General features: G+C 40.9%; 2 gene segments (V, D, J or C); both read right to left on the reverse strand.

The window, feature by feature from the left end:
* Positions 1-23,244, reverse strand: part of LOC122113442 — a 547,786-nt gene that overhangs the window by 93,667 nt on the left and 430,875 nt on the right.
* On the reverse strand, positions 2,690-20,687 carry LOC122113443. The segment is given in 5 exon segments: positions 2,690-4,206; positions 6,295-6,408; positions 6,753-6,818; positions 7,496-7,774; positions 19,733-20,687. Coding segments are annotated over 4 exon segments (585 nt in total).

Below are 23,244 nucleotides of genomic sequence, written 5' to 3' on the forward strand. Positions count from 1 at the left end.
TCAGGAAGTGTCCTCCCAGAACTGCTCACTAATCAACAGATACGGTTATATCCAGGAGAACTCTGGTTTCTCAGGAGGAGAACACGTTCTTCCTCTCACTCAGTGAGACCTTTCCACTGAGTGTCATGTGGTTGGCATGGAAGAGCTGCAGGCTTGTCTTTGAGTCTCCAAGTCTGTGCTGCTTTGCTATGAGGATACCAGAATGATGCAGAAGGCAATTCAATCTGCCATCAGTAACATCTTTATTTTAACCTCCAACATCGCTTGTTCATTGTGGTGAATTGTTCTGTTTTCATTTTAAGAATCAAATTGGCACAAAGCTAATTTAATCTCCCCCACCTCCAAATTTATCTTCTTTCTGCATCTTATGTCTAGCACCTTAATTCTCCTGAATGTTCTCTGATACTTCCATGTTACTTAGTTGGGGAAACACTTTTCCTTCCCTAAAGAACATTGAACCAGGTACTGGTGGCTCACGCCTGTCATCCTAGCTACTTAGGAGGCTGAGATCTGAGGATCATAGTTCAAAGATGGCCTGGGCAGAAAAGTCCCTATGAGACTCTTATCTCCAAATAACTACTCAAAAAGCAGAAGTGGCACCATGGCTCAAGTGGTAAAGCACTAGCCTTGAACAAAAAGGTCAGGGATAGTACCTAGGCCCTGAGTTCAAGCCTCACAACCAACAAAAGAAAAAAGAAAAAAAAAATGAAAAAGGACAAGTTCTTCTTTTTTTTTTTTGGGTCGGTCATGGGGCCTGAACTCTGGGCTTGGGTGCTGTAGCCTCAGCTCTTCAGCTCAAGGCTAGCGCTCTACCACTTGAGTCACAGCACCACTTCCAGCTTTTTTCTTTTTGCTTATGTGGTGCTGAGGAATCGAACCCAGGGCCTCATGAATGCAAGGCAAGCGCTCTACCACTGAGCCACCTTCCCAGCCCAAGGATAAGTTATTCTAATACAATTATGAATCTAAGAAACCCCAGTTTCCAAGGCTTGGAGTTCAGTAGTCAATCCAGAGGTGACCACTTCCTCCAGGGGAAACTGACTATGTGATATTGAAGTAAACCTATCTTTAATCTCTGAGACTCATTCTCTCTTTTTTCTACTTCTATTTATTTTTGTATCTTAAAAGAATCATAAGAGTTCTCAGACAGCAGGTGGCTCATGCCTGTAATCCTAGCTGCTCTAGAGGCTGATATTTGAGGATTGAGTTTTGAAGCCAGACTGGAGAGAAAAGTTATACTTCAAGGCTGTCTGCTGTGGCTGCAGTCTAGGAGGCTTTGTCAGGAGGCATTCTGGGCAGCAGTTGAATTGTACTTCCCGAACAGTGGGAGGAGTAGCCACTGTATGGAGCAATGGAAAAATCATGGGGCGAGGGAGTCACTGGCCTTGGGCAAGTAGCCCAGCCTCCTGGGGCTCTGAGTATGTCACAGGTAATGGCTGTACCTCTGAAAGCAGCTAAATCCCCTCAGCTCCTTCTTTAAATCTTTTCTGTAATCTTCTTCAGTGCAAGAAATTCATGGTCCTGTCTCTGTGCTAGGATTTTTTTTCCTGGTGAAGTGGGTCAGTCTGTGTCTTGGTTATTGCTGTTAGAGGTCAAGCCTGAAGTTCAGTCTGGCTGGTATTAAGATGAGTGAGTGCCTTGTCTTCGTTTGGGGACTGTCTTAGGCTCATGTAGTGGGCACTATGGGCTGATAGTGCTGAGACCTTGGTTCTGCTCCTGGTAATGTCTTTTGCCTCACCAAGTCGCTTTGGACATGAATCTATTTTTTTTAAGGGGATGAATGTTTTTATAAGGGGATGAATGAAAAAAAAGGATGCTTTTTAAATTCCTAATAATTTTAGAGTAACATTGCAATGTGACAACAAGTTAACCAAAGTAAATGTCTTGGAAACTACACATACAGGGTGGACTTGTGTGGAATTTTTTTGTTTTTCTCCATGGAACTGGCTTGTCCATCTGCATTATCCTGAATGCATGGAATCAATGTCACTATCTCCTTTGGTTTGGGTGGTAATGGTGTGGTGTAGGACTTTGTAGTTGGTGATGTCAGGAGGAGGTGCCTGGAGAGATGGCAGGAAGAAGTGGTACAGAGGGAGGAGATGGCAGGCAGGGGAAGGCAGCGGCTGGGGAAGATGGTGGCAGGAGGGAGTGGTGGCAAAGAGGGAGATGATAGCAGGCAGAGGTGTGTGTGTGTGTGTGTGTGTGTGTGTGTGTGTGTGTGTAGGCAATGGCAGGGGAGGTGGTGACAGGCAGGTGAGGGTGCTGAGAGGGGGAAGTAGTGATGGGAGAGGTGGCAGAGGTAGGTGGTGGCAGGTTGTGGGGGGGGAGGTGGTGGCTCCTTCCCTTTTCACCTCATAGCTCAACACTTCACACAGAAGCTGAGGGAACACCAGTGAGACTCACCAGGGCCTGCTACCTTCACTGTGCACTTGGTAAAGGCAGCGGCCTAGGTGAGGTGGGAGTGGGAGGACTCAGGGTTGCACTGAGTGGTAACAGCAGCAGGGCTGTGGCTCCCAGGCAGGAGCCTCAGGCTGGGGGCACAAGGGGCTGAGGTGTGACCTATCAACTCAGTTTGACTTCTTGCTAACATTGAGTTACAGAGCAGAAACCCCCTGCCTCTGTTAGTCTGCAATGAATAAAGCCAGAGACAAGGTGCATTAGATACAGTTTAATAAATGCAACTCAGGTAGGCACTGAAAAGAAAGGCAGAGACCACCAACACCAGAGGCCAAGGGCAAATGAATCCTATCCAGTGATCTCAAACTTCCTGTGCACAGACTGGTAGCAAAGCAATAAAGATTTTATTGTTACAGGGAAAGATAGAGGTCATTCCTATCCCTCCCTCCAGAAGGGAAGAAAATTGCTGGAAAACAGGGCCCTTGTCTTACATCTGTGCACCCCCAGTGTAGTGCCAGGGGCTGAGAGGAAGTCAGTTCATGAACATGAAGTCAATCCACAGGAAGAGGTGCCATGCTTTACCTCTGAATTTAACTATCATTTTGGCTAGCAGAGTGGACAGTATTTGGATCAAATTTTAGAAACCTCATTGACTCTTGGTGTAATTAATATACACTGAAAAAGAAAAAGAGGAAAGCAAAACAAACTTGTTTAGATGGGGAGGGAGGGGACCAACCAGAGGGCAAGGGGATGGTAGGCTGGGGGGAGAGTATGGAGGGGTGGGGTTGATTCAGATATATTTCATACATGATGGATGAATGAAATCTCCTTTGTAAGACTAAAGTATACTAAATAATAAAAAAGCAAGAAAACACGTGAGCAAGCAAACAAGCAACTCCTTTGCCTGAATGAAGAGGATTGGGGAAGCCAAATGTAATTTTGTTTGAGAAGTACTAAGAAAACCAGAAAGCCCTCTAATTATCTTCTGCCCCAGTGCTGCCATGAAAAATCTCTGGTGTGGCTTCTAGAGCAATGTGGAGGGCAAACCAAGTCACAGCAGGGGAGGATGTAGACCTGGCCTTGCAGCTTAGTGCTCTGTGCAATAGAGTCCTTCATCCAGGACGCTGGCCTGGCAGCCGAGGCTAGGTGGAACAGAGCCTTCCATATTTAGAAACAAGGATGGTTGCTCTCCTTCTCTTAGAGACTATTTTCTTCATGGAGAATGGTGCTGGGAACCTACTGTTTCCTGCTTCCTATTTCTGGAGATAAAGAAAGGGAGTCAGCTGTGTGGCTCAGAGCTTTAATCCTAGCTACTTGGGAGGCTGAGATAGGGAGGATTTTGATTTGAAGCCACTTAGGGCAAAAAGTTGGGGAGACATTTGTCTCAACCAATAGCTTGGCTATGGTAGAGCACCTGTCTAGCAAGCCCAAGGCCCTACTTAAACTTTAGAATCTCTTTAGAATAAAGAGAAAGCAAAAAAGAGAAAAACAAAAGTAGAGGGGAATGAAACATTGTTTTCCAAATATATGCTATAGGAATTAATACAATAGAGCTATATTTATATATCTCTCTAGCCCTTTATAAAGTAGCGTATCATGTTTGATCATAAACTCCCATTTCCTAAGGTTTTTACTTTGGTAAAAGACTAGAGGTTGAACTGGGTTTGTTGCTTTAAAAAAACTGGTTTAAATTTAAGTAAGGCTATGACAGGTCAATTTGAATCACCAAGAAGTCTGAAGTCTAGCATATAGCATCTTCATAAGCTTTTGTTTTTTTTCAGGTTGTATATCCTCCTCATGCCAGTCAGCCTGCAAGTGAAGGAGAGTTATTATAGAATAACGGGCTATAAATGTTGGAAGAAGTTGCAAAGGTTATTGTCTGTGGTTGGCTGGTACTTGCTATGCTGTACCACTGCAGACATTACTAATCAATTTGGAACGTGCCACTCTGCACATAGTATCCAGCTAGTCCTATAGTCTGTCAATGTCATGAAACACATTTGCTCTCTTGTACTCATTCTTAAAACCAGTCCCAAAAGCAACTTGGTTAAGGTAATGTAGTGAGTTAGTGACACAGCTACTACATTACCATAACCAAATTGCTTAATTATTATTATTATTTTTTTGGGTCCAGTCGTGGGGCCTGAACTCTGGGCCTGGGTGCTGTCCCTCAGCTCTTCAGCTCAAGGCTAGCGCTCTACCACTTGAGCCACAGCGCCACTTCCGGCTTTTTTTTTCCTGCTTATGTGGTGCTGAGGAATCGAACCCAGGGCCTCATGCATGTGAGGCAAACGCTCTACCACTGAGACACCTTCCCAGCCCCTTAATTATTATTTTATTGGCACATATTATCCAGCTAGTCCTATAGTCTGTCAATGTCATGAAACACATTTGCTCTCTTTTACTCATTCTTAAAACCAGTCCCAAAAGCAACTTGGTTAAGGTAATGTAGTGAGTTAGTGACACAGCCACTACATTACCATAACCAAATTGCTTAATTATTATTTTATTGGCCAACTGAACTGAGCATGTTCATAATCTGGGCCAGACTCCAAATCTATGGCTGCCCCTGGAACAGCAACTGAGACTGATGGAATATTTGGGGGTATTGGAGAGGAACAGGAAGAGGAGCTTTATAGGCAAACCTAGGCCCTGGTTTGAATTCTAGATAAAAGATTATCTCACAGTCTAATGAAAGTAACAGCTCCAACTTTGTATGTATCCTGAGTAGCTAACAGTGGGGTGTTCAGTACTAGTGGAGATGTAGGTTCATCCCCAGTGCAGGTTGGTCTATGTATTAGAGTCTCATGATTAAGGAGGGAGAGCTGACATTTTCTTAATCTGGGAAAAGGCAAGTTTTACTTCCTCTAATATTCTTTGGGCAAAGTTTTACTTAAAGCTTTGCAAATAACTATGTCCCCTTGGCCAAATAAAATAGTAGGTTTGTTTATTTGTTTGTTAGTTTTTGTGATACTAGAGATTGAACCCACAGCTTCATGCTTATTAGGCAAGCACCTTAAGTAGTTAAGATATGCCTCATGTTCTTTTGCTTGTATTTTGCTTTTGATACAGAATCTCACTAACCTTTTCCTGGCCTAGCTTCAAATTCATGATCCCTCTGTCTCTGTCTCCCAAGTAGCTGAGATTACAAGTATGCCACCACGCCAGGTTAAAATAGCAATCAAAGAAGCAATTTTTCATACTTAGCTTTAATTTGCTCCTTGTAGGTGGATGTGGTGGTTATTGGCTGATGTATTAGAAAAAGAATACTTTAGGGTATGTATTGGACATCCAGTATGATTTTAAATAAAAGAATAACAAGAGATGAGATGTTGAGTGTCTGAGACAGTTCACCTTGGTTTCAGTATGTCTTTGTCTCTATTTTTTTTTCTCACCAGTGTTTCTTGGTCTATAGCCCTCCCTCCCTCCCTCCCTCCCTCCCCTCCATTCCCTCCTTCCCTCCTTCCTTCCTTCCTTCCTTCCTTCCATCCTTCCTTCCTTCCTTCCTTCCTTCCTTCCTTCCTTCCTTCCCTCCCTCCCTCCCTCCCTCTTTCCTTCCTTCCTCCCTTCCTTCTGTTCCTCACTCTTTCCCTCCCTCCTATCCAAAAGAAGGCTTTTGTTGGTACTAGGGTTTCAACTCAGCTCCTCACTTATTTGGCTTTGCTTGCTCAGCTGGCACTCTACCACTTGAGCCATGCCTCCAGCCCAGCATTTTTCTGGTTAATTGGAGGTGCAGTTTCTCAGACTTTTCTACTCTGGATGGCTTTAAATCTCAGCTTTTTGAATAGCTAGGATTACAGATGTGAGCCACCAGCACCTAGTCTGATCTACTGCCATTCTTAAACCCCACATATAGTATAATTTGTGTGGAAGTGAGAATAAGTAGCTAATTCTTACCTTAAAAGAAAAATAATTTAGCTGTCAAGACAAAATTGACAGCAACACTCTTGGCAAGCAACATTCGTAGTCCCAGCACTGTGAGTGACATCATGTTCACCTTCTCTGTGTGAACTGTAATTGAATAAAATGAACATGTGGCTTCAGAGAATTCCTTTCTCCAATGTCAATAACCCTTGTTGAAGTCTGCCCCAAATCACCCCGGTTCTTCTTGGTCCACATGCCCAGCTTGGTGCCAGACAGCACTCAGGCTTCTCAGGCTGCTGTTTGTACCCAGCCTGACAAGCTTTGGAAACTCAAGCTTGTGGCCAGGCATTCTCTGCTGGGACAATAAGAGGTAGAAAGCTCAATATACATTTTGTTTTTTCCTAAAACCTCATGTATTTTGGTCCCAGATGACAACTACCAAGTTTGCTTTAACCCTTAATTTTGTGGTTGGCCCTTTATTTTGAACCCACCTCTTGATTTGTGGCAGCTTTCTGAAGTTTGGGTCATGTTTTCAATCTCTGTTTGTTTTACATTACCTGGAACAAACATGGGTGATCAAAGTTACACTAGCAACAAAAAATTCTTGAAATGCTAAGATTCTTAGCATTTCAAGGCTTTAAATCTGGAGGAGACTTGGAAAAATAAAATTGAGGACCAGAGGGTGTAACTTAATTATGGTCATGTTTCCACCTTTTTTTTTTCTTCTGGAGACCAAGATCCAGACGTGTTGTAAAACATAGGCAGAACCAGAATTCTTTTTTTTTTTTTTTTTTGTTTGTGTGGTGCTGAGGAATCGAACCCAGGGCCTCTGCCTGATAGGCAAACACTCTACCACTGAGCCACCTTCCCAGCCCCCAGAACCAGAATTCTTATCCCTATGAAAGGATGGGCTGCCCTTTGTTTTGAAATGTACTGCTGGATTCCATTGTATATGAACTTTGAATGTAGGACAGTCATTTATATGGAGAAACTGTGGATGGAGAAGATGAGAGATGGATGATATGGGAAGAGCTTTATCTTAGAGAAAGCTAGGAACACAGAGCATGTCCTTCTCAGTGATAAACACCTTACATCCTTACCCCATACCCCATACCCCAGCATGATGCTAAATTGAAAAGGATCTGCCCAGAGTTTACATCTCAGGGCAGAGTTTACTTATCTTTCTCCAACTTTCCTTCCCCAGAGTTTCCAGTGCTTTGAAGCCAGTACCTACCCAAAGAACTTGTCTTCAATTCAAAGTCAGTGGAGTGCACGGTTTTGTTGTTGTGCTGAACTGAACATGTCACTGAACTGGAATCTTCATACTGACCGAGCTTGATAGCACTGTACTTCCCACTGGGAGAGATGACTACAGCAGGGTCAAATTCTGCTATCTTCTTGGACGATTCAAGATGTATCTGTACATTTTTGGGATAAAAATCCTTCACCAAACAAGCGACTTTTGTTCCATTTTTCATGATGAAAACAGATGGTTTGGTAGGAGGCTGGATTCCTGCAAATACAATCAACTTGTTTCAGGGAATACTTACTTACAACTTCATGGGTATTAAACAGTGTTGGTTATTTCACTTTTTAGAGAGTCAACCCTGTAATTCAGAACTTTGTGGGGTTTTTTTTGGATTTGTGTGTGTGTGTGTGTGTGTGTGTGTGTGTGTGTGCGCGCGCCAGTAGTGATGCTTGAACTCAGTGCCTGGACAGTGTCCCTTAGCTTTTTCTCTCAGTGGGACACTCTATTACTTGAACCACAACTCTTACTTGTTAATTGGAATTAAGAGTCTCATAGACTTTCTTGCTTAGGCTAGCTTTGAACCTTGATCCTCAGCTCTCAGCCTTCTGAGTAGCTAGAATTACAGGTATGAGTCACTGGCATGTGGCATTTCCTGCATCTTGATAGTGCCCTGGGATTGTTAGAATTTCCATGAAAGTATGGCTAAGGTGAGAAGTTAGTCAGACTTGTAATTAGGACCTAGTAAGGGAGATAGCCAGAAGCAAAAGATAGAAAATAAAAACTACAAAGAAGTTTCTGGATTATCTGGGTCTCAACAATCTATGATTTATTCATCAATCATTTGAACAACTGAGGTTGGCTTGTGTATCTGTCTACACCAATTTGTTTGTTTTAAACACTTCCACACTTCGAGGGAGATTCTGAAGGTGCTTGTACTATGGACTGTGTCATTGGAACAATCAAGGATCTGATAAGATCTGACATGAGGTTGTCAGTGCTGGAGTCTCTGGAGGGCATTTTTCTATTTCTGGGGCTATGTGAATCTGCTGAAGGTAAGTGGGACATCCCTGTATCTTTTGGAAATAGGTATTCTTTTGTAAGGACTGAATGAGTGTACAATTTTTGTTGAATCTCTTATTTTGGTGTGGGAGGGGGAAATTTTTGAGACGGGGCCTAAATATAAAACTGAAGCTGACCTGTGACTCACAAGCTTATCCTGATGTCACTTAGCCTCCTAAGTGCTGGGATTACAAACATGTGCTTCTTCCTTTGAGTCTTTAATCAGAGGATAACAGCTATTATTCTTAGAAAGTACCTATAGACATAAACCAGTTAAAGCCCATTTCTTGTTTTATTTCAAGAAAAACAGTAAAATGTTGGTCCCACTAATTGGGTTTCCCACTGGCTCTCTCTTCTTTCATGTCTACTGTTTCTACTACTCTGAGTATGCATCTTTTTCTTTCCTTAAAACTAAGAAGCTCTGAGAAAGGTAATAATGACTCTTTCCCACTGTGCTTTATTGAACATTCTGATTGTGATAAGTTTTGTGTCTATGGAGACGAATTCTTAGGCCATCTTCAAGTAACTGCTAAAGAAAGAGCCTTGCTAGTCCCTGGAATCACGAAAGACAACTTATCTGTGAATGTCATCGGTGTATATTTCCAATCTTAAGATTTATTTCTGAGTTTCAATACTAATTGCTCCTGTGAATATGGCTCTTAGTATTTATAACTTTGAAGAGTTTAGTTTCTTGATATCAAATGAAAAGTAAGTTAAATTCTAGTGTACTTTTATCGTCTGTGGTCTATAATCAAGTCATTAATTATTACTAAACAGAAAGTTTTGGAAATATATAAACTGAAGAGAAATGACCAATCCTTCCTTCCTTCCTTCCTTCCTTCCTTCCTTCCTCCTTACCTTCTTTCCTTCTTTTTCTCCTCCCCTTCCTTTCCCCCCAACTTCTTTCTTGTTTGCTTGCCAATATATCAGGGCTTTATCTAGGGCCTGGTGTTCTACCACTTGAGTCACACTTCTAGTCCAGCATTTTGCTGGTTATTTGGAGATAGAGTCTGGCAGACTTTTCTGCAGAGCTGGCTTTGACAAGAGGTCTTCCAGAGCTCAGCCTTGTAAGTAGCTAGGATTATGGGTGTGAGCCAGCAGCACATGACTAAGAAGTGATTTTCTAATGTTCACTCTGAATCTGGGTTTGAAGTTCAGCTGTGAGGCTAGTGATAACAGAGTTACAACTAAATCTGTTGGTTCTAATTGGTTGAGAGTTTATTAGACAGGTAGATCCTACTGATCGCCAGTTTATAAATAGACTGTGGCTGATTAGGGCTTTCCTGGGGAAGAAGATGTTCTGAGAAGCACCCTCCATGCTCCATTGTAATTCTCCATTTTTGCTTAGCCAAGAAGCTCAGCTAAAAGATTGAATTCTGTTCTGATCACTCAGGGCATGACGTGTACTCCCAAGAATCTTAAGTATCTGATTTAAAAAAAATTCTTTCTTTCTTTACTTTAGTTACAGACAAGAAAGCGTATTGAAATTTTTTTTTGAAGGTTTTTCCTGGAACCTATTTTCAGCTTGCGTGAGAAAACCTCTAGTTTGTTTTCTTGCATAGATAAAGCCGTTGATAGCAGCAACTGATAACCCTCGCATTAACGGCTGGAGACCACAAACCTGGCTCCCTCAGCCTCCTTTCAGAATTGTGCTAATTTTTGGTCATGGTCCTGTCTTTGGTTTGGTAAGTATTATGATTCATTTTCAAGGGAGTTATGAGTCCAAAAGAAAATTATCTATAACAAAACAGAACAGAACAAAACCAACCAACCAAACTGAACCAAATGCAAAGTTGGTTATTTAAGGATAAGACTCATTTTTTTTGTCTGATTTATTAAGGCAATTAAGATTTCCTTCTTTCTATTTTTGTGATAAAGTTGCTTTAGGTAGGCAAGTAGGCTTCAGATTTTCCATTAGCTACCCAATTGCTGAAGTTACAATTGTGGGCTACCACTACTGGCTACTTCTTTGGGATTTTAAAATCTAAATTCATCAAGCAGTGTCAATGATCACTTAGAGCTGGAGAAATTGGTTTTCAATAATTTGAAAATATGATTTAACTGACAAAGCACATGTCTGAAGAAATGTGCACTTAGGATGTTGAGCTCTGAATGCATTAATTAACATTTCAGAAAGTATAATACATAGTTTTTATAAAGTATTTTTCTCAGATCTTCTTTCTTTTTCTTTTTTTTTTTTTTTTTTTTTGGGTCCGGTCGTGGGGCCTGAACTCTGGGCCTGGGCACTGTCCCTCAGCTCTTCAGCTCAAGGCTAATGCTCTACCACTTGAGTCACAGCGCCACTTCCAGCTTTTTTCTTTTTGCTTATGTGGTGCTGAGGATTCAAACCCAGGGCCTCAGGCATGCAAGGCAAGCGCTCTACCACTGAGCACCTTCCCAGACCCTCAGATCTTCTTTCTAAATGAAGTCTATATGCTCAAAATCATTGAAAAAAAGTGCTCTATTTAATCAATTGCTTGGCATCATGGTAACCAAAAGGAATCATTCATTCATTCATTCTTTTGTTCTTTCTTTCCTCCTTTCTCAAAATGCACATATAGTTGCCATATGTATTCTAATCTATTTTATATTTGCCTTAAGCCAAAGTTTGAAGTTTTCTACAAGTGAATATAAGACTTCAATTTCAAGTTTGTCTCCTGAGAATAGTCTGTCTTCTCATTTCGTGAATATAATTATATTTCAACATGTGTTACAACTGCATTTGTTTGGGCAATTGTTACTTTATATTCAAACTTTCTTCTTTTATGAGTACTAATTCACTGCCAAGATTATGTTCGGGTAAACAATACAAAAAGAAGTGCTTACCTTTTCTGAGCAACTCTTTCTTAATTTATAAACTAAGATAACATCTGGTTTAGATTCACAAAGAGCACCCAACTGGTCCCTTAAGAATTGTGACATCTAAATAAATGTCACTCAGAATCTCAAGACTCTTTGATAATGTGGGATTTAACTTGAGCCTTGAAAGGCTGCTTTACATAGTTACTGTGAGCAGGCTGACCACCAGTTTGCAAAGATTCCAGGCTTCAAGATATTTGTGATTTGCCGGGAGGTGTGTATGACAGTCAGCATAACCAAAATGCACAGAAAGATCAGGAAACTTCCTGGGGAATTTGAGGCAAAGTGTCCCTGCCATTGTGTTCCTTGCATCATCTATATTATACTATATTAGTGTAACTCTTTCAGATTGCTGTATTTCATGGGTCACCCTAATGATTTAAGAAATAAGTAGGGAGTGTAATTTTAATCTTTAGAGACTTAAATTAAGCGTAGTTACAGAGTTTCTTCAGTTCTCAGTATCTTCCCTCTGGCTCACTTCACATCTACAACACTCCATCTCCTAATTGCAAATTATTTTACTCAGTTAGGACTAGGAATGTAAACTGGATGTCAGTCCCAGGACTCAAATTGTCCACAGAAACAGAAAAAAAAATCAACTCACCAGGCTCCACAAAGAGTTTGGTTCCAGTTCCAAAAAACATCTTTCGGGTGTCCCAGGAGCACATTGTGATGCTGTCTTACATGTTATCAGCCTGTGGCTGGGGCCTACGCTTGAACATCTGTGCTTTGACTGCCAGCCTATAGGGTCAGCCTAGAGACCCCTCAGCTCAGAGATCTACAAAGCTACCCTGCATGAGATCAGAGGGCTGAGGGCTGAGGGCACAGAGACTCAGTTCCCTTTGAAGATAATAGTTGGGAGTCTAGATGGGAAAGGTAAGCACAAAGTCTCTATCCAAGAGATGCTGAGTGAGGGCTAAGCCAGGGCAGGATAGCATGACGTATGATTGATAGTTGCCTTTAGGGTAAAAAATTGCAACTTCCAGTTTGTTGAGAGGGCTCTCCAATAAGAGTATAGTAACTTCATTTAGGGATGAAACATCAAATGTTGGTAGTTTTTACACTGAATATCAAGGACAGGAATATTTAGACACATACTCATGCTCTACTTCTCTTGGGTCACAAATGCTGCTTTTTGATTAAAAACCTAATTCTTCTCCCCCATCACTCAGAGTTTCATAGTAATAACAGATTGGCTTTCTAATTTCCTGAGCCCAGTGAAAGGCTTTCTAAGGACCTGATGGTTGAATAGGAAATTGGTTGCCGACTGTGTGTCATGATGTAGGTCATGGAAACAAGTGCTTGCCTTGGTTTCTTATTTTTGTTTTATAATTTTTCTTGACTCTGGATCTAAATACAGGTCTCAGGAGTATATAGTAATCATGTGAAACAGAACTATCTCATGAGTTAGAGCCAAGCAAAAGAGAATGCCAGTTATGCTGTCAAACTTTAAGAACTGGGGTACGGGGTACAGGCTTGATCTGAAATTCTCATTTCCTCTACCTGAGCTGTGCATCATTAGATTTCATGCTATTACTGCAGGTAGAAACCAGAGAAACAAGTAAAGTATCATTGGGAAGTGTGGTCTATGTCCACAGAGGCTAAATATCAGTTTCATCAATTTCCTTTTTCCATAAAACTCCCAAAGGCACAGCCTCGATGATTTGATTCTTATACTGAAGATAATTCTGAATTTCAAGAGGAAATGATTTAAAGGGAAGATGAAACACAATACTTTTGAGTCAGATGCAATTTGCCAAACATTCATCAGACTGCAATCAGCTACAACATGATTTGGTTTCCTTACTTTTCAATGCTCTAGCATCTCCTTTCTAAAGAAATAGAAAAAGGAAAGAAGAAAAAGAAAAGAAAAGAAAACATAACCAAATTTTGCTATTTTCCTGCAACAGTGGGAAATTAAGAATCCTTACAAATTTATATTATCTTCTAAGAGGCAGCAGAGACTGCTAACAGAACCTGCCATTTTTAGGATTGCCAGCCTTGCCACATTTGTGTCCCTTCTTTATTTCCTCTGAAATAAGCAAAATCAATACTTAACCATGCAAGAGGCAATGCTAGCCCCACTGGGCTTGACATTTTGGGAAGCCTTTGAAAGACTATTGTTCTCTGGCCTGATAGAGTGATTGACTCTTGGCATCCCGCTACCTGAATATAGTCCCTGGATTTCAAACACTGGAAGAGGACAATGTTTTCTGATGGCACTATTGCTTTTCTATTGTTCTGGACTTGGTGGCTGTGTTTCTACATGACTTGTAGGCTCCTGAGACCTTGTCCCAGGTTCAGGGATGACAGAAGAGTCGAACATGTAACTTCTCTCTGCAGACACAGGCTAGAATAGGACTTCGGAGAGCATTTAGTCTGAGCCAGATCTACTGGTTTTATGTAAGTTCTTAGCAGAAAAGGTATGTGTGTGTGTGTGTGTGTGTGTGTGTGTGTGTGTGTGTGTGAGAGAGAGAGAGAGAGAGAGAGAGAGAGAGAGAGAGAGAGAGAGAGAGAGAGGGAGAAATAATTCTACTTAACTCCTTCTTTAATATTTTTCATTGTAATCACCCTTCTTCTTACTATGATTACTTTCCCTCATTAACAGCAGAGAGACCATTTTCATCCAGAGTTTGCCTCTTCCATGGTCCTCATACCTGATCAGGAACCCCAATGGGAAGCCTAACCTAGATTTTATTTTCAGTTGTAGAAATGTTACTATTATTATGTCTCAGCCTAGGGTTTCCAAGTATATACAATACATGCTTCAGAGAAGTGGAACACATTTGCCCTCAAATATTACTCTGATTCTTTGCAACAGTGTGTTTGTAACCTAGAATCTTCAGTCTTCTCAAGAAACTTCTCCATTCATTCAGTGCTGTGCTATAACTGTAAGGGAATATAAAGGCTGAGCTATAGTAAAATGCATAATTTCTTTGGTTCCATGACAGACTGAATCCTGCTTCCAAAGATGAGTTCTGCTGTTACAGTACTACCTAGGCATCAATACCAAACAAGACAAACTCAAGCCAAAATAAAACTAAAACCTTCCCAGCTACTCAGCCTATTCAACCCTATCAGTCTATGCATCTGTTTGGATAGGAGTAAATAGGGAACAATGAGCATAGCTGAAGACATAGAATTTTGTAAGAGTTTCTAAGCCTAAATATTGCATGTTTGCAACTTGTTTATCTCTGTTATCTTCTGACTGTTGATATTTAGGAAAATCCAGGTTTTCTGCTAATAATGTCTTAACCTGTCATTTCTTACCCTTAGATTGTGCTCAAGGATCTTATTTTCATGGAGAAAGGAAGCATTTTTTTCCTGAGAGTTATTGAATTGCCATAATAGGTATAAACATAACCATAGTCTCATGTACCAGAAATACCTAAGTTAGAGGGGGAGGGGCATAGTGGCTGAAGCCAGAGTCACTCATGCAAATGACGTAGGGGTGTATCCAAAGGATTATAATAATTATAGATGACTTTATTGATATGAACTGGAATTACTAGATTCATCTTACAGATAATGTCACCAAAGCTAAAAATGGTTAAGGCCACAAGTGGCTGAGCTGTGATTCATCTTCAGGTATCTGGAGCCCAGTTTCCATCCATTGAAGCAGAATGGAAGGCTGGAATAGCCTCAGTGATCACTTGTCTAAACTTCTGTGACTATATAAGGGCTAAATAAAAGACGTATAGACAGAGTTTTGATCTCTTTCCAATGCTTTCTTCCCGCCCCCCCTATTAATCACAGACTTTCTACTGGCTCATAGGATATTCACACATTGGACTTCACCGCTTTGTCTACAAAATTACTTCTAAGCATTGATCTGGGGACCATTAGGATCACAGTGTGTTAGAACCAGAGGAAACCTTGGGAACATTTCAGTCTAACCACAGGGAAATGAGAGTTCAGGGAAGTCACAGAACTCATCAAAAAGAAAGATTAAAACTTGTTCTCTGAAGTCTTGGTTTTACTTGGTCCTCATGACACTTCATTCTCATCACCTAGGTTTGCAGTATGGATCTGGTTATACTCATGGCCTAGATTTGTATGTGGTGAATATACCAATATAGAGTAAGCTATTTCTCTGGAGTCAATGAAGCAGAGAGACAAAAGTGAAGACTCTCTAGGAAGAATATAAACCAAAACAACCACAACAATACCCAAACACACCAGGTTGTCCACTGCTCCCTACATTAGTACCCTTTGTTCTATTTCTCTGCTTTATTATTTTTTTCACCGAGTTTAGCATCACCTAAAATACAACATATGTCACTGTCTGTCATTTGCTATTAGAAAGTAAACTCCAAGGAAGCATGAATATCTGTCATTTTTTCATACCAGTGCTTTGACATCTAAAATAATGCTTGGCTCATAGTGACACTGACATGTCACAGGTTACGGAGCTGGGGCTCTGGGTTGGCTCTACAGATTTCCAGCTCACTTCCACTTTTATTTCCTTTTGCCCTACATCACAACTGACTTGTCCTTTGAGTAATGATTGACTGATTGATCCATATAACAAACATTTATTTTATGTTTTTTAGTGCATTTGTGGCTACAGTTAAGGAAAACTCAAAGTCTTTGCCTGTGTGGAGTAGAGGGGACAGACAATAAATCAACATAAATTTCAAGTGGACCAGAAGACTTTATATAACCCAGCAGAAAGGATCTGTCTGCAGAATGACAGGTGTGGTAGGAGAAGACCCTGTTGGAGTAACATTTGAGTAGCTACCTGGAGAAGGAAGGGGAGACAAATCTGTGGGAGATAATAGCTTCAGCTGAAGGTTCCATTCAGGGAAATGGTCCTCATAAGTGAGACAAAATGCCAAAGATGCCAGGCAAGGCCAGTAGCTTGGAGCAGTGGGCCAGATACTGCTTGGATTATGGAAACACATTGATGACCCTAGGGTTTTATGGACTCCTTTTCATTGAGGAGAAGGTGGATAAGTCTGATCACTCTCTGGATCTTTCTGTACTTTGGGCTGTCAGGCTCCAAGGGTGCAATGAATGGAATGGGCTTCTTCTGGGAATGGAGAATACTTCTTGAGTAACTAGTATTTGGAAACATATGGGGTGGTTCCATAATGAAGAGAGTGGTGATGATGTGGCTGGAAGGAAGGTGGGGTAACTGTTGCTTCAGATATCTGGAGCTTGTAGGAAGAATCTGATTCCAAGTTGAACTACAACCTTAAGAGAAGAGCAGCAGTATGGAATCAGACATATGAATCCAATTATGGCTTTGCTAAGCTGTGAGACCTTGGGGGAAATGCTTCTGAGATTCAGTTTCCTAAACTGTAAAATGCAGTTCTACATTTACGGAGTAAATGCCATTTGTAAAGTGCTTAGCCAGGTGGTTTGACACAAGGTGGGCACTCGAGCAATGGTAGTTGACACAGAAATAACAGACAGCACCGTAAGTCCACCTCATGGGCCACCTTCAGGAGGATGTTTCTGATGTCTGTGATTTTTTTTTAAAAGTTCCTGCCAGGCCAACACTGGTAGTACATATTTATATTGTGCAATTTATCACATGCTACTTTGTACTTTGCTGTTTAAGTTGAGTTGTATCCCCTGGCTTGCTCTACATAGAGGACTGAAACGTGTAATAGCATCTTCTTTGCATGGAGCAATTATGCTGCTTGGGAGCCCTTTAAGTAAGAACATGAAAGAAGGTCCCAGAGAGAAGAAGTGTCAAGAGTTAGCAGGCTTCTGAGAGAATTTAGGCCTCAGTTTGCAGTGATACCTTTTAAATCCAATATTAGCTGGCTAAAAAAGAAGATACATTCAGCGAGGGGCTCATACCTGTAATCCTAGACACTCAGGGGGTTGAGATCTGAGATCACAGTTTGAAGCCAGCCTGGGCAGGAAAGTCTGTGAGACAATTATCTTCAATTAAGGATACACACACAAAAAGCCAGAAGTGGAGCTATAGCTCAAGTGGTAGAGCACCAGCCTTGAACAAAAAAGCTCAGGGACAGTGCATAAGCCCTGAGTTCAAGCCCCAAGACAGGTGTGCGTGTGCGCACGCATGCACGCGTGCACACACAGACACACACACAGACACACATAAATTAATTCAAAGATTCTGGATCCCAAGTACAATCAGATGCAATTAGCTTAGCATTTCCCAAACTTCAGTAATTAAGTATCCATCTTCTCTCTCTTCCTCTCCACCTCTCTGTTTTACTCTATATGTCATATCTATCTGTCACAATTTACTAAATACTTTTCTTCATATGGACTCACTTTTAAAATTTAATAGTATAATTTCTGAAAATTAACTTTAAGTAGTTGTACAAAAGAGTTTCAATTAAATGTTAGTTTATGAGAGCATAAACTGATGATCATAAATTGATTTATGGACCAATGTATCTTGATTGATGTCACTCCTTCCATTGTCCTCCCCCATCTCTCCCAAATGTATTCACTTTTTAACTTAAAACATAATTAAAAGGGACCTGTAAATAATATGAGTTTGATAACCTACTTGATTCTGATACTCATGAAAAGATAAAGCAATTTAAATGAACAAGTCTATGTAGGTACTAGAAAAATCAGATGTTATGCTCTCTACACTTGGGGAAACATCGGCTCAAGGAAGTCAGTAAACAGAGAAATTCAGTCTATTACTTTGCTGGGACTGTGGATAAACTACTACTTTAGTGGAGTGTGTATGTGTGTGTGCGTGTGTGTTGCTTCCAAATAATTAGTAAGAAAATTTCAGGTGAAGAAGTTTCAAGGGCAAGGGCTTGGACTAGTCTAATTCATAAAATATTATTAAGATTTTGATATTTTTTAAAAATGAGCTTCTCACTGGGGGAAAGTGAAGGAAGTGATGACATTGTCCAAAAAAAGTACCTGATTTATGAAACGAGAATGCCTCGGTACAATACATTAATAATAATAATAACAATTTAAAAAAAGAAGCACAGTCCCAAGCATAGGGTCTTTTTTTCTTCCACTAACATGCAAAAAAAAAAAAAAAAAAGAACAAAAAGAAAAAAGAAAAAAATAATAAAATTTATATTAAAAAATTGAACTTCTCCCCTTTGACTGTTACATAGCTTTCCCACTGCAAGTAAAGCCCCTGCCCCACACATCTCATAGTATGAGAGGTTTGGGAATCCTTACGTAGGCCGCTGCTTTTCCACCTCTGCTTGCAATACTTTTCTTCTTTCACTTCATATAACCTGCACTGTCTTGTTCCTGACTTTTCTGAGGGAGTTTACCCCATTACACTCCTCCATTCTGCCTCTCCAGAGCCTTCTCTTAGCTTTGGAAAACATAAGTTGAATGTCAAGGCATCAGGGAAGGGTCTATTGTTTCTTCTCTAAGTGGTTTGGAAAATTTGGGATCTTTTATCTCTATTGCTAAGCTTTTCTAGGACCTTCTTAATGGTTTAAAAATTCTCTTATTACAATGGCTAGCTTAGGATTCATATTCACTTTTGTAACTGGAAGCTTTTGCCAAGTGGAAAACACTATCTTTTTTTTTTTTTTTTAAAGCAAGTCACTGGTTGAATTCAAATGTCATTTAAATGACAAGAAAAGATGTTTTCTATTTTGAGCACAAAACTTTTAATAACTTTAGCACTGAGTCATTTATGACAGTGAATTAATGTTTCCATATTCTTCTTTTTTCCCCATATTCTCTTTGCGAGGAAAATAAACAGCAGTGCTTAGGCAGCTACTCTGGTTTGTGTTCTACAGACACGGAAGCATTTCTTAATTGGAAGAAATGCTCCAAAGAAATTGGAACTCACTTTTTTCTGCTTGGAATTTGGTCTCTCTGCGAACCACAATGTTCCTATTACTCTCTAGTAATGTGGTTTCACTTACAGCTCAAATAATTCGAAACAAGTATCTAGAACACCTTCCTCTTTTTAAAGAGAACTGTACCTACAACATATTTATAGCAAATGACTTCTGACCTCACCCTCCATGCCCATAACTTTCCAGGTTCTACCAGGAGCACACATTTGCCTACAAAAGGTCAGAATTATTCAATCTCAAGCCACTTTGATGGGATTGCCCAGGTTCATGCAATAGGCCGAATTCTCTCAGGTGTTTCTGAGCCCCAAAGGTCCTTTTATATCCCACAAATTCTGTTTATTTTTTCTGACACCTCCCCCTCTCCCCATGGAGGAATTAACCATAGTTTACCTTTTCCCTGGAGTCCTGGTGGACACTGCTATGCCACTGACATGATTACTATCCCTTTCACATTTTCTGATGATTTCTGCCTCATTAGTTAGAAAGCCTCTTAACACCAATTCCAGACAAATAAATTACTTACTTGGTTCCACAGTCACTTGAGTTCCTTGTCCAAAGATAAGCTTGTCGGTTGCACAGTCATTGAGAGTGCTCCCAAAACCCCAGCAAGTGATGCCACCTTCCTTTCTCCTATGGGCTTTAGGACCCATTGGTTTTCCATATGTAATTCCTTGAAAGGTGGCACTTGTTGCCTGTCCAACAGGTTCACTATGATTTAACAACTGCAGGCAAGGTCAGGGCTGCTTTTGGAGGCTTTAGTCTGAGGAGCAGGTAGGAGCTTACATTCCTGGGGTGAATGTCTCCAGCACAGCACACCAAGAAAGTTTTCTATTTCATTGCCCATTGTTTTAGACTGTTGACATTTTCCAGACACACAACTAACTCTTAGCCCCAGAAAGTTGGTCCATGGAGCTGTTGGGTCTTGGGCCCATGATTACTCAAGACCTTTACAGTCACCATATGGCTACTGATTGTCTACAGACAAATCCATCTTCAAATTCACCTTCCCAATTTGCAAACACAAAGCTCCGAGGCAAATCTAAGGACCTGGGCTCAGAAATCCCATAGGAGATGGCTCAGGTAAGTCTTTTTTCTCTTTTCAGTAGAATCAGCATGAAAACATACAAGGATCATTTTTAACAAAACATCTTCATTTATCTTGTGTTCTCCATAATGTGCTGTGTAAGTAAATGTTGAATTGCCATAGTTACCCAGGAAATAGCAGCAAATGAGAGGCCAGCCACTGTGGTCATTTCTCCAGGTCCAGTCAACTTCCTGGCATCCCTTCTGGTTTGCAGAGCAAAGGAAGGAAGGGTACCTGCTGTGTTCATCCCATGTGGCACCAGAGGGAGGCTGAGGCTTTCCCAGGGAAATGGTGCTTTGGCCCAGGCAGTTTTTGTACAGGTCTCTGTGGGTTTTGTAACACTGTGCTCGAATCCCCCCAGTCACAGTACTACAGAGCTTAACAAAAACCTCCCCTCGTCATCGTCTATCTGTGTCTGAGAACCCACGGAGCCAGATGTTTTCTGCAAGCTTCAGCAAGATCAAAGGGTTTGACAGTTAGGTTAGGCTAGGCAGTGTCAGGTGCCTCTGTCTTTGGCTCTACTATCCAGTTGGCTACATCTGCTCTGGGGTCAGTGACTAGAATGGACTTTTAGAAGCCATCACGTCTATTCCCATCTGTGCTCTCTGGGCAGTCGTCTCTCCACTGGCTTCCCATTGAGGAGTCTATTGATTGGGTTAGGCAGAAAATGTTTGTAGTCAATGTATTTTCTCCTCTCACTTAGTAAGTTGCAGAATAACCTCTTCCTGCCCTGCTTTACACTTGAGTAGTGCTATACAGTCTACAAAAAGCTTTCATGTAAATTAAAATTTTTTATCCTTTCCATCGACTTCCCAGTTGCTTAATTCAGGGCCAGTAGCCCAGATGGTGTTTTGTGCAATGTAAAAAGGCTACCTGCTGGGAAAACAAGAAGCAATCCCTTGGTTTCAAGCTTGGCAAAGAGATCACAAGTTTTTTGTTTTTGTTTTTTGCTTTACAAAGGGCACCCTCTGGAAAGAGGACCTCAGCTACTCTAGCAGAGGATGAGCTAAATTTCAGCCCTGCTTGTCTTCTTGGATAAGCACCCTATTCAGATCCCAACCTAAGCAAGCAGAGGCTGTGGCCCTGGCCAAATCCAACTGACACTTTTTAGCTATGTTCTTGATTTTTGACTTTTCCCAATTACGTCCTTCTTGGAAGTTTTCCTCCAGGCTCTCAAGCACTAGTCTACTGTCTGTGACTATCACTATGCAAACAAAGGAATACAGCAAGCTCATGGAAAGAGTATGAGTTTTGTTGTTGCTATTGTTTATCCAAAGGTTGATATCACATTTTCCATGGAGATCTTAGCCAAATCTATGGCTTGATTTAGGTATCGCTATTTTACTTAAGATCTTTCTGATGAGTATTTCCAACTGTACACACAAGAACAGACCTACTCTGAAAACCCTAAGCAACTTCCTCTCTGTAGATGAACTCTAAAATCCTTTTGCTGATAAAAATATTTGGAAAAGAAGAAATGTTGCTGCCTTAGGAACAATGTAACAGGGGGTCCTTAGAGCAGAAAGCAACACAATGTTAATCTCAGGTTAGGCTAGATGAAAACAAAGTTGTAACTTTGACTTTTGGATAAAGCCAAGTCAGGTACAAGTTCCTGGAATGGTAAATAAAAGGTGAGTGGATACTATATTAAATAATAAATGAAGTTCCCAAATAATATACATTACATACACCAACTTCCCACTAGTGTTGGTATACACTTTTTCAAGAGGTAGTCATCAGGAATTTCCTTGAATAAAACTATCTTCAGAAAGTAGGAAATTGGGAGACCAATGAGAATACAGCTGTTGTGGTTCCCATCTCTTCACTTCTTCCTTATAATAGAACTGTACAACCAGGACTTGAAGCCAAGTCCAGATAGCCTGCAGACTATTGAGCAAAAGCAACATATTAACTGATGGGTTTATTTGTTATAAATCATCATCAGAACAGAAGTAGCTGACTGTTATAGATGGTGAGTTTGGTGGAAGTCTGACTTTCATATGCTTTCAGTTCTCTCCATCAATTATGAAATTGCATGTTTGAAAATTTTGGCAGCTCATCACTAATCTTCAGGTAAGAGAGTATGATACATTAAGCCTCTGTTCCCTTAAACTCAGTTGCATTGATATACTTGTTTCCTAAATGGTCCATGTACTCTTTGCCTCTTTGTCTTTGCCATGTTATTCCTTTTACATGTAATGTCCTTCTTGTCTTCTAATCCACCTCCTTAAATCATCTTATTTTTCTGAGTCTAACATAGCTGTTAATGTCCTTGGGAGTCCTGAAAGACTATCCAAGATTGGGAGTTTGGGCATGGCTCAAGTGGTAGAGTGCCTCTCTAGCATGAGGTACTGAGTGACATTGATCAAGATGCATTGTACTCCTAAACTGACTGAAATCAGTTTGTACTGAAATCTCTCTCTCTTTTTTTTTTTTTGGGTCCAGTCGTGGAGCCTGAACTCTGGGCCTGGGCGCTGTCCCTTAGCTCTTCAGCTCAAGGCTAGCGCTCTACCACTTGAGCCACAGCGCCACTTCCGGCTTTTTTTTTCTGCTTATGTGGTGCTGAGGAATTGAACCCAGGGCCTCATGCATGCAAGGCAAGCGCTCTACCACTGAGCCACCTTCCCAGCCCCCTGAAATCTCTTTGTACAACTACTTAAATATAATTTAAAAAATTAGAAAAGTTCCCTGGTGCTACAAATAGACTGGACTGTGTGCTTAACCGCTCCTTGAATTTTTGTGGTATTTGATGCTTATTTCTATCTTTGCACTTAGAACTCTCCTCCCTCCCCTTAAAAAAATCTCTTCTTCATTAGGCAGAGAGCCTCCAGAGAAGGGATCTTTCTTGTTCATCTCTGGGTGTTCTGTGCCAGTATAAACCCTGACTCAGGGAGTGCTCAAAAGTTCCCGTGAATCTATTGTGGGGATCAGGTATTTTAGGTTCAGAAAGG

This window comes from Dipodomys spectabilis, unplaced genomic scaffold, assembly GCF_019054845.1.
Source record: "Dipodomys spectabilis isolate Male_0828 unplaced genomic scaffold, ASM1905484v1 ptg000097l, whole genome shotgun sequence".
In the NCBI taxonomy this organism is placed as follows: Eukaryota; Metazoa; Chordata; class Mammalia; order Rodentia; family Heteromyidae; genus Dipodomys; species Dipodomys spectabilis.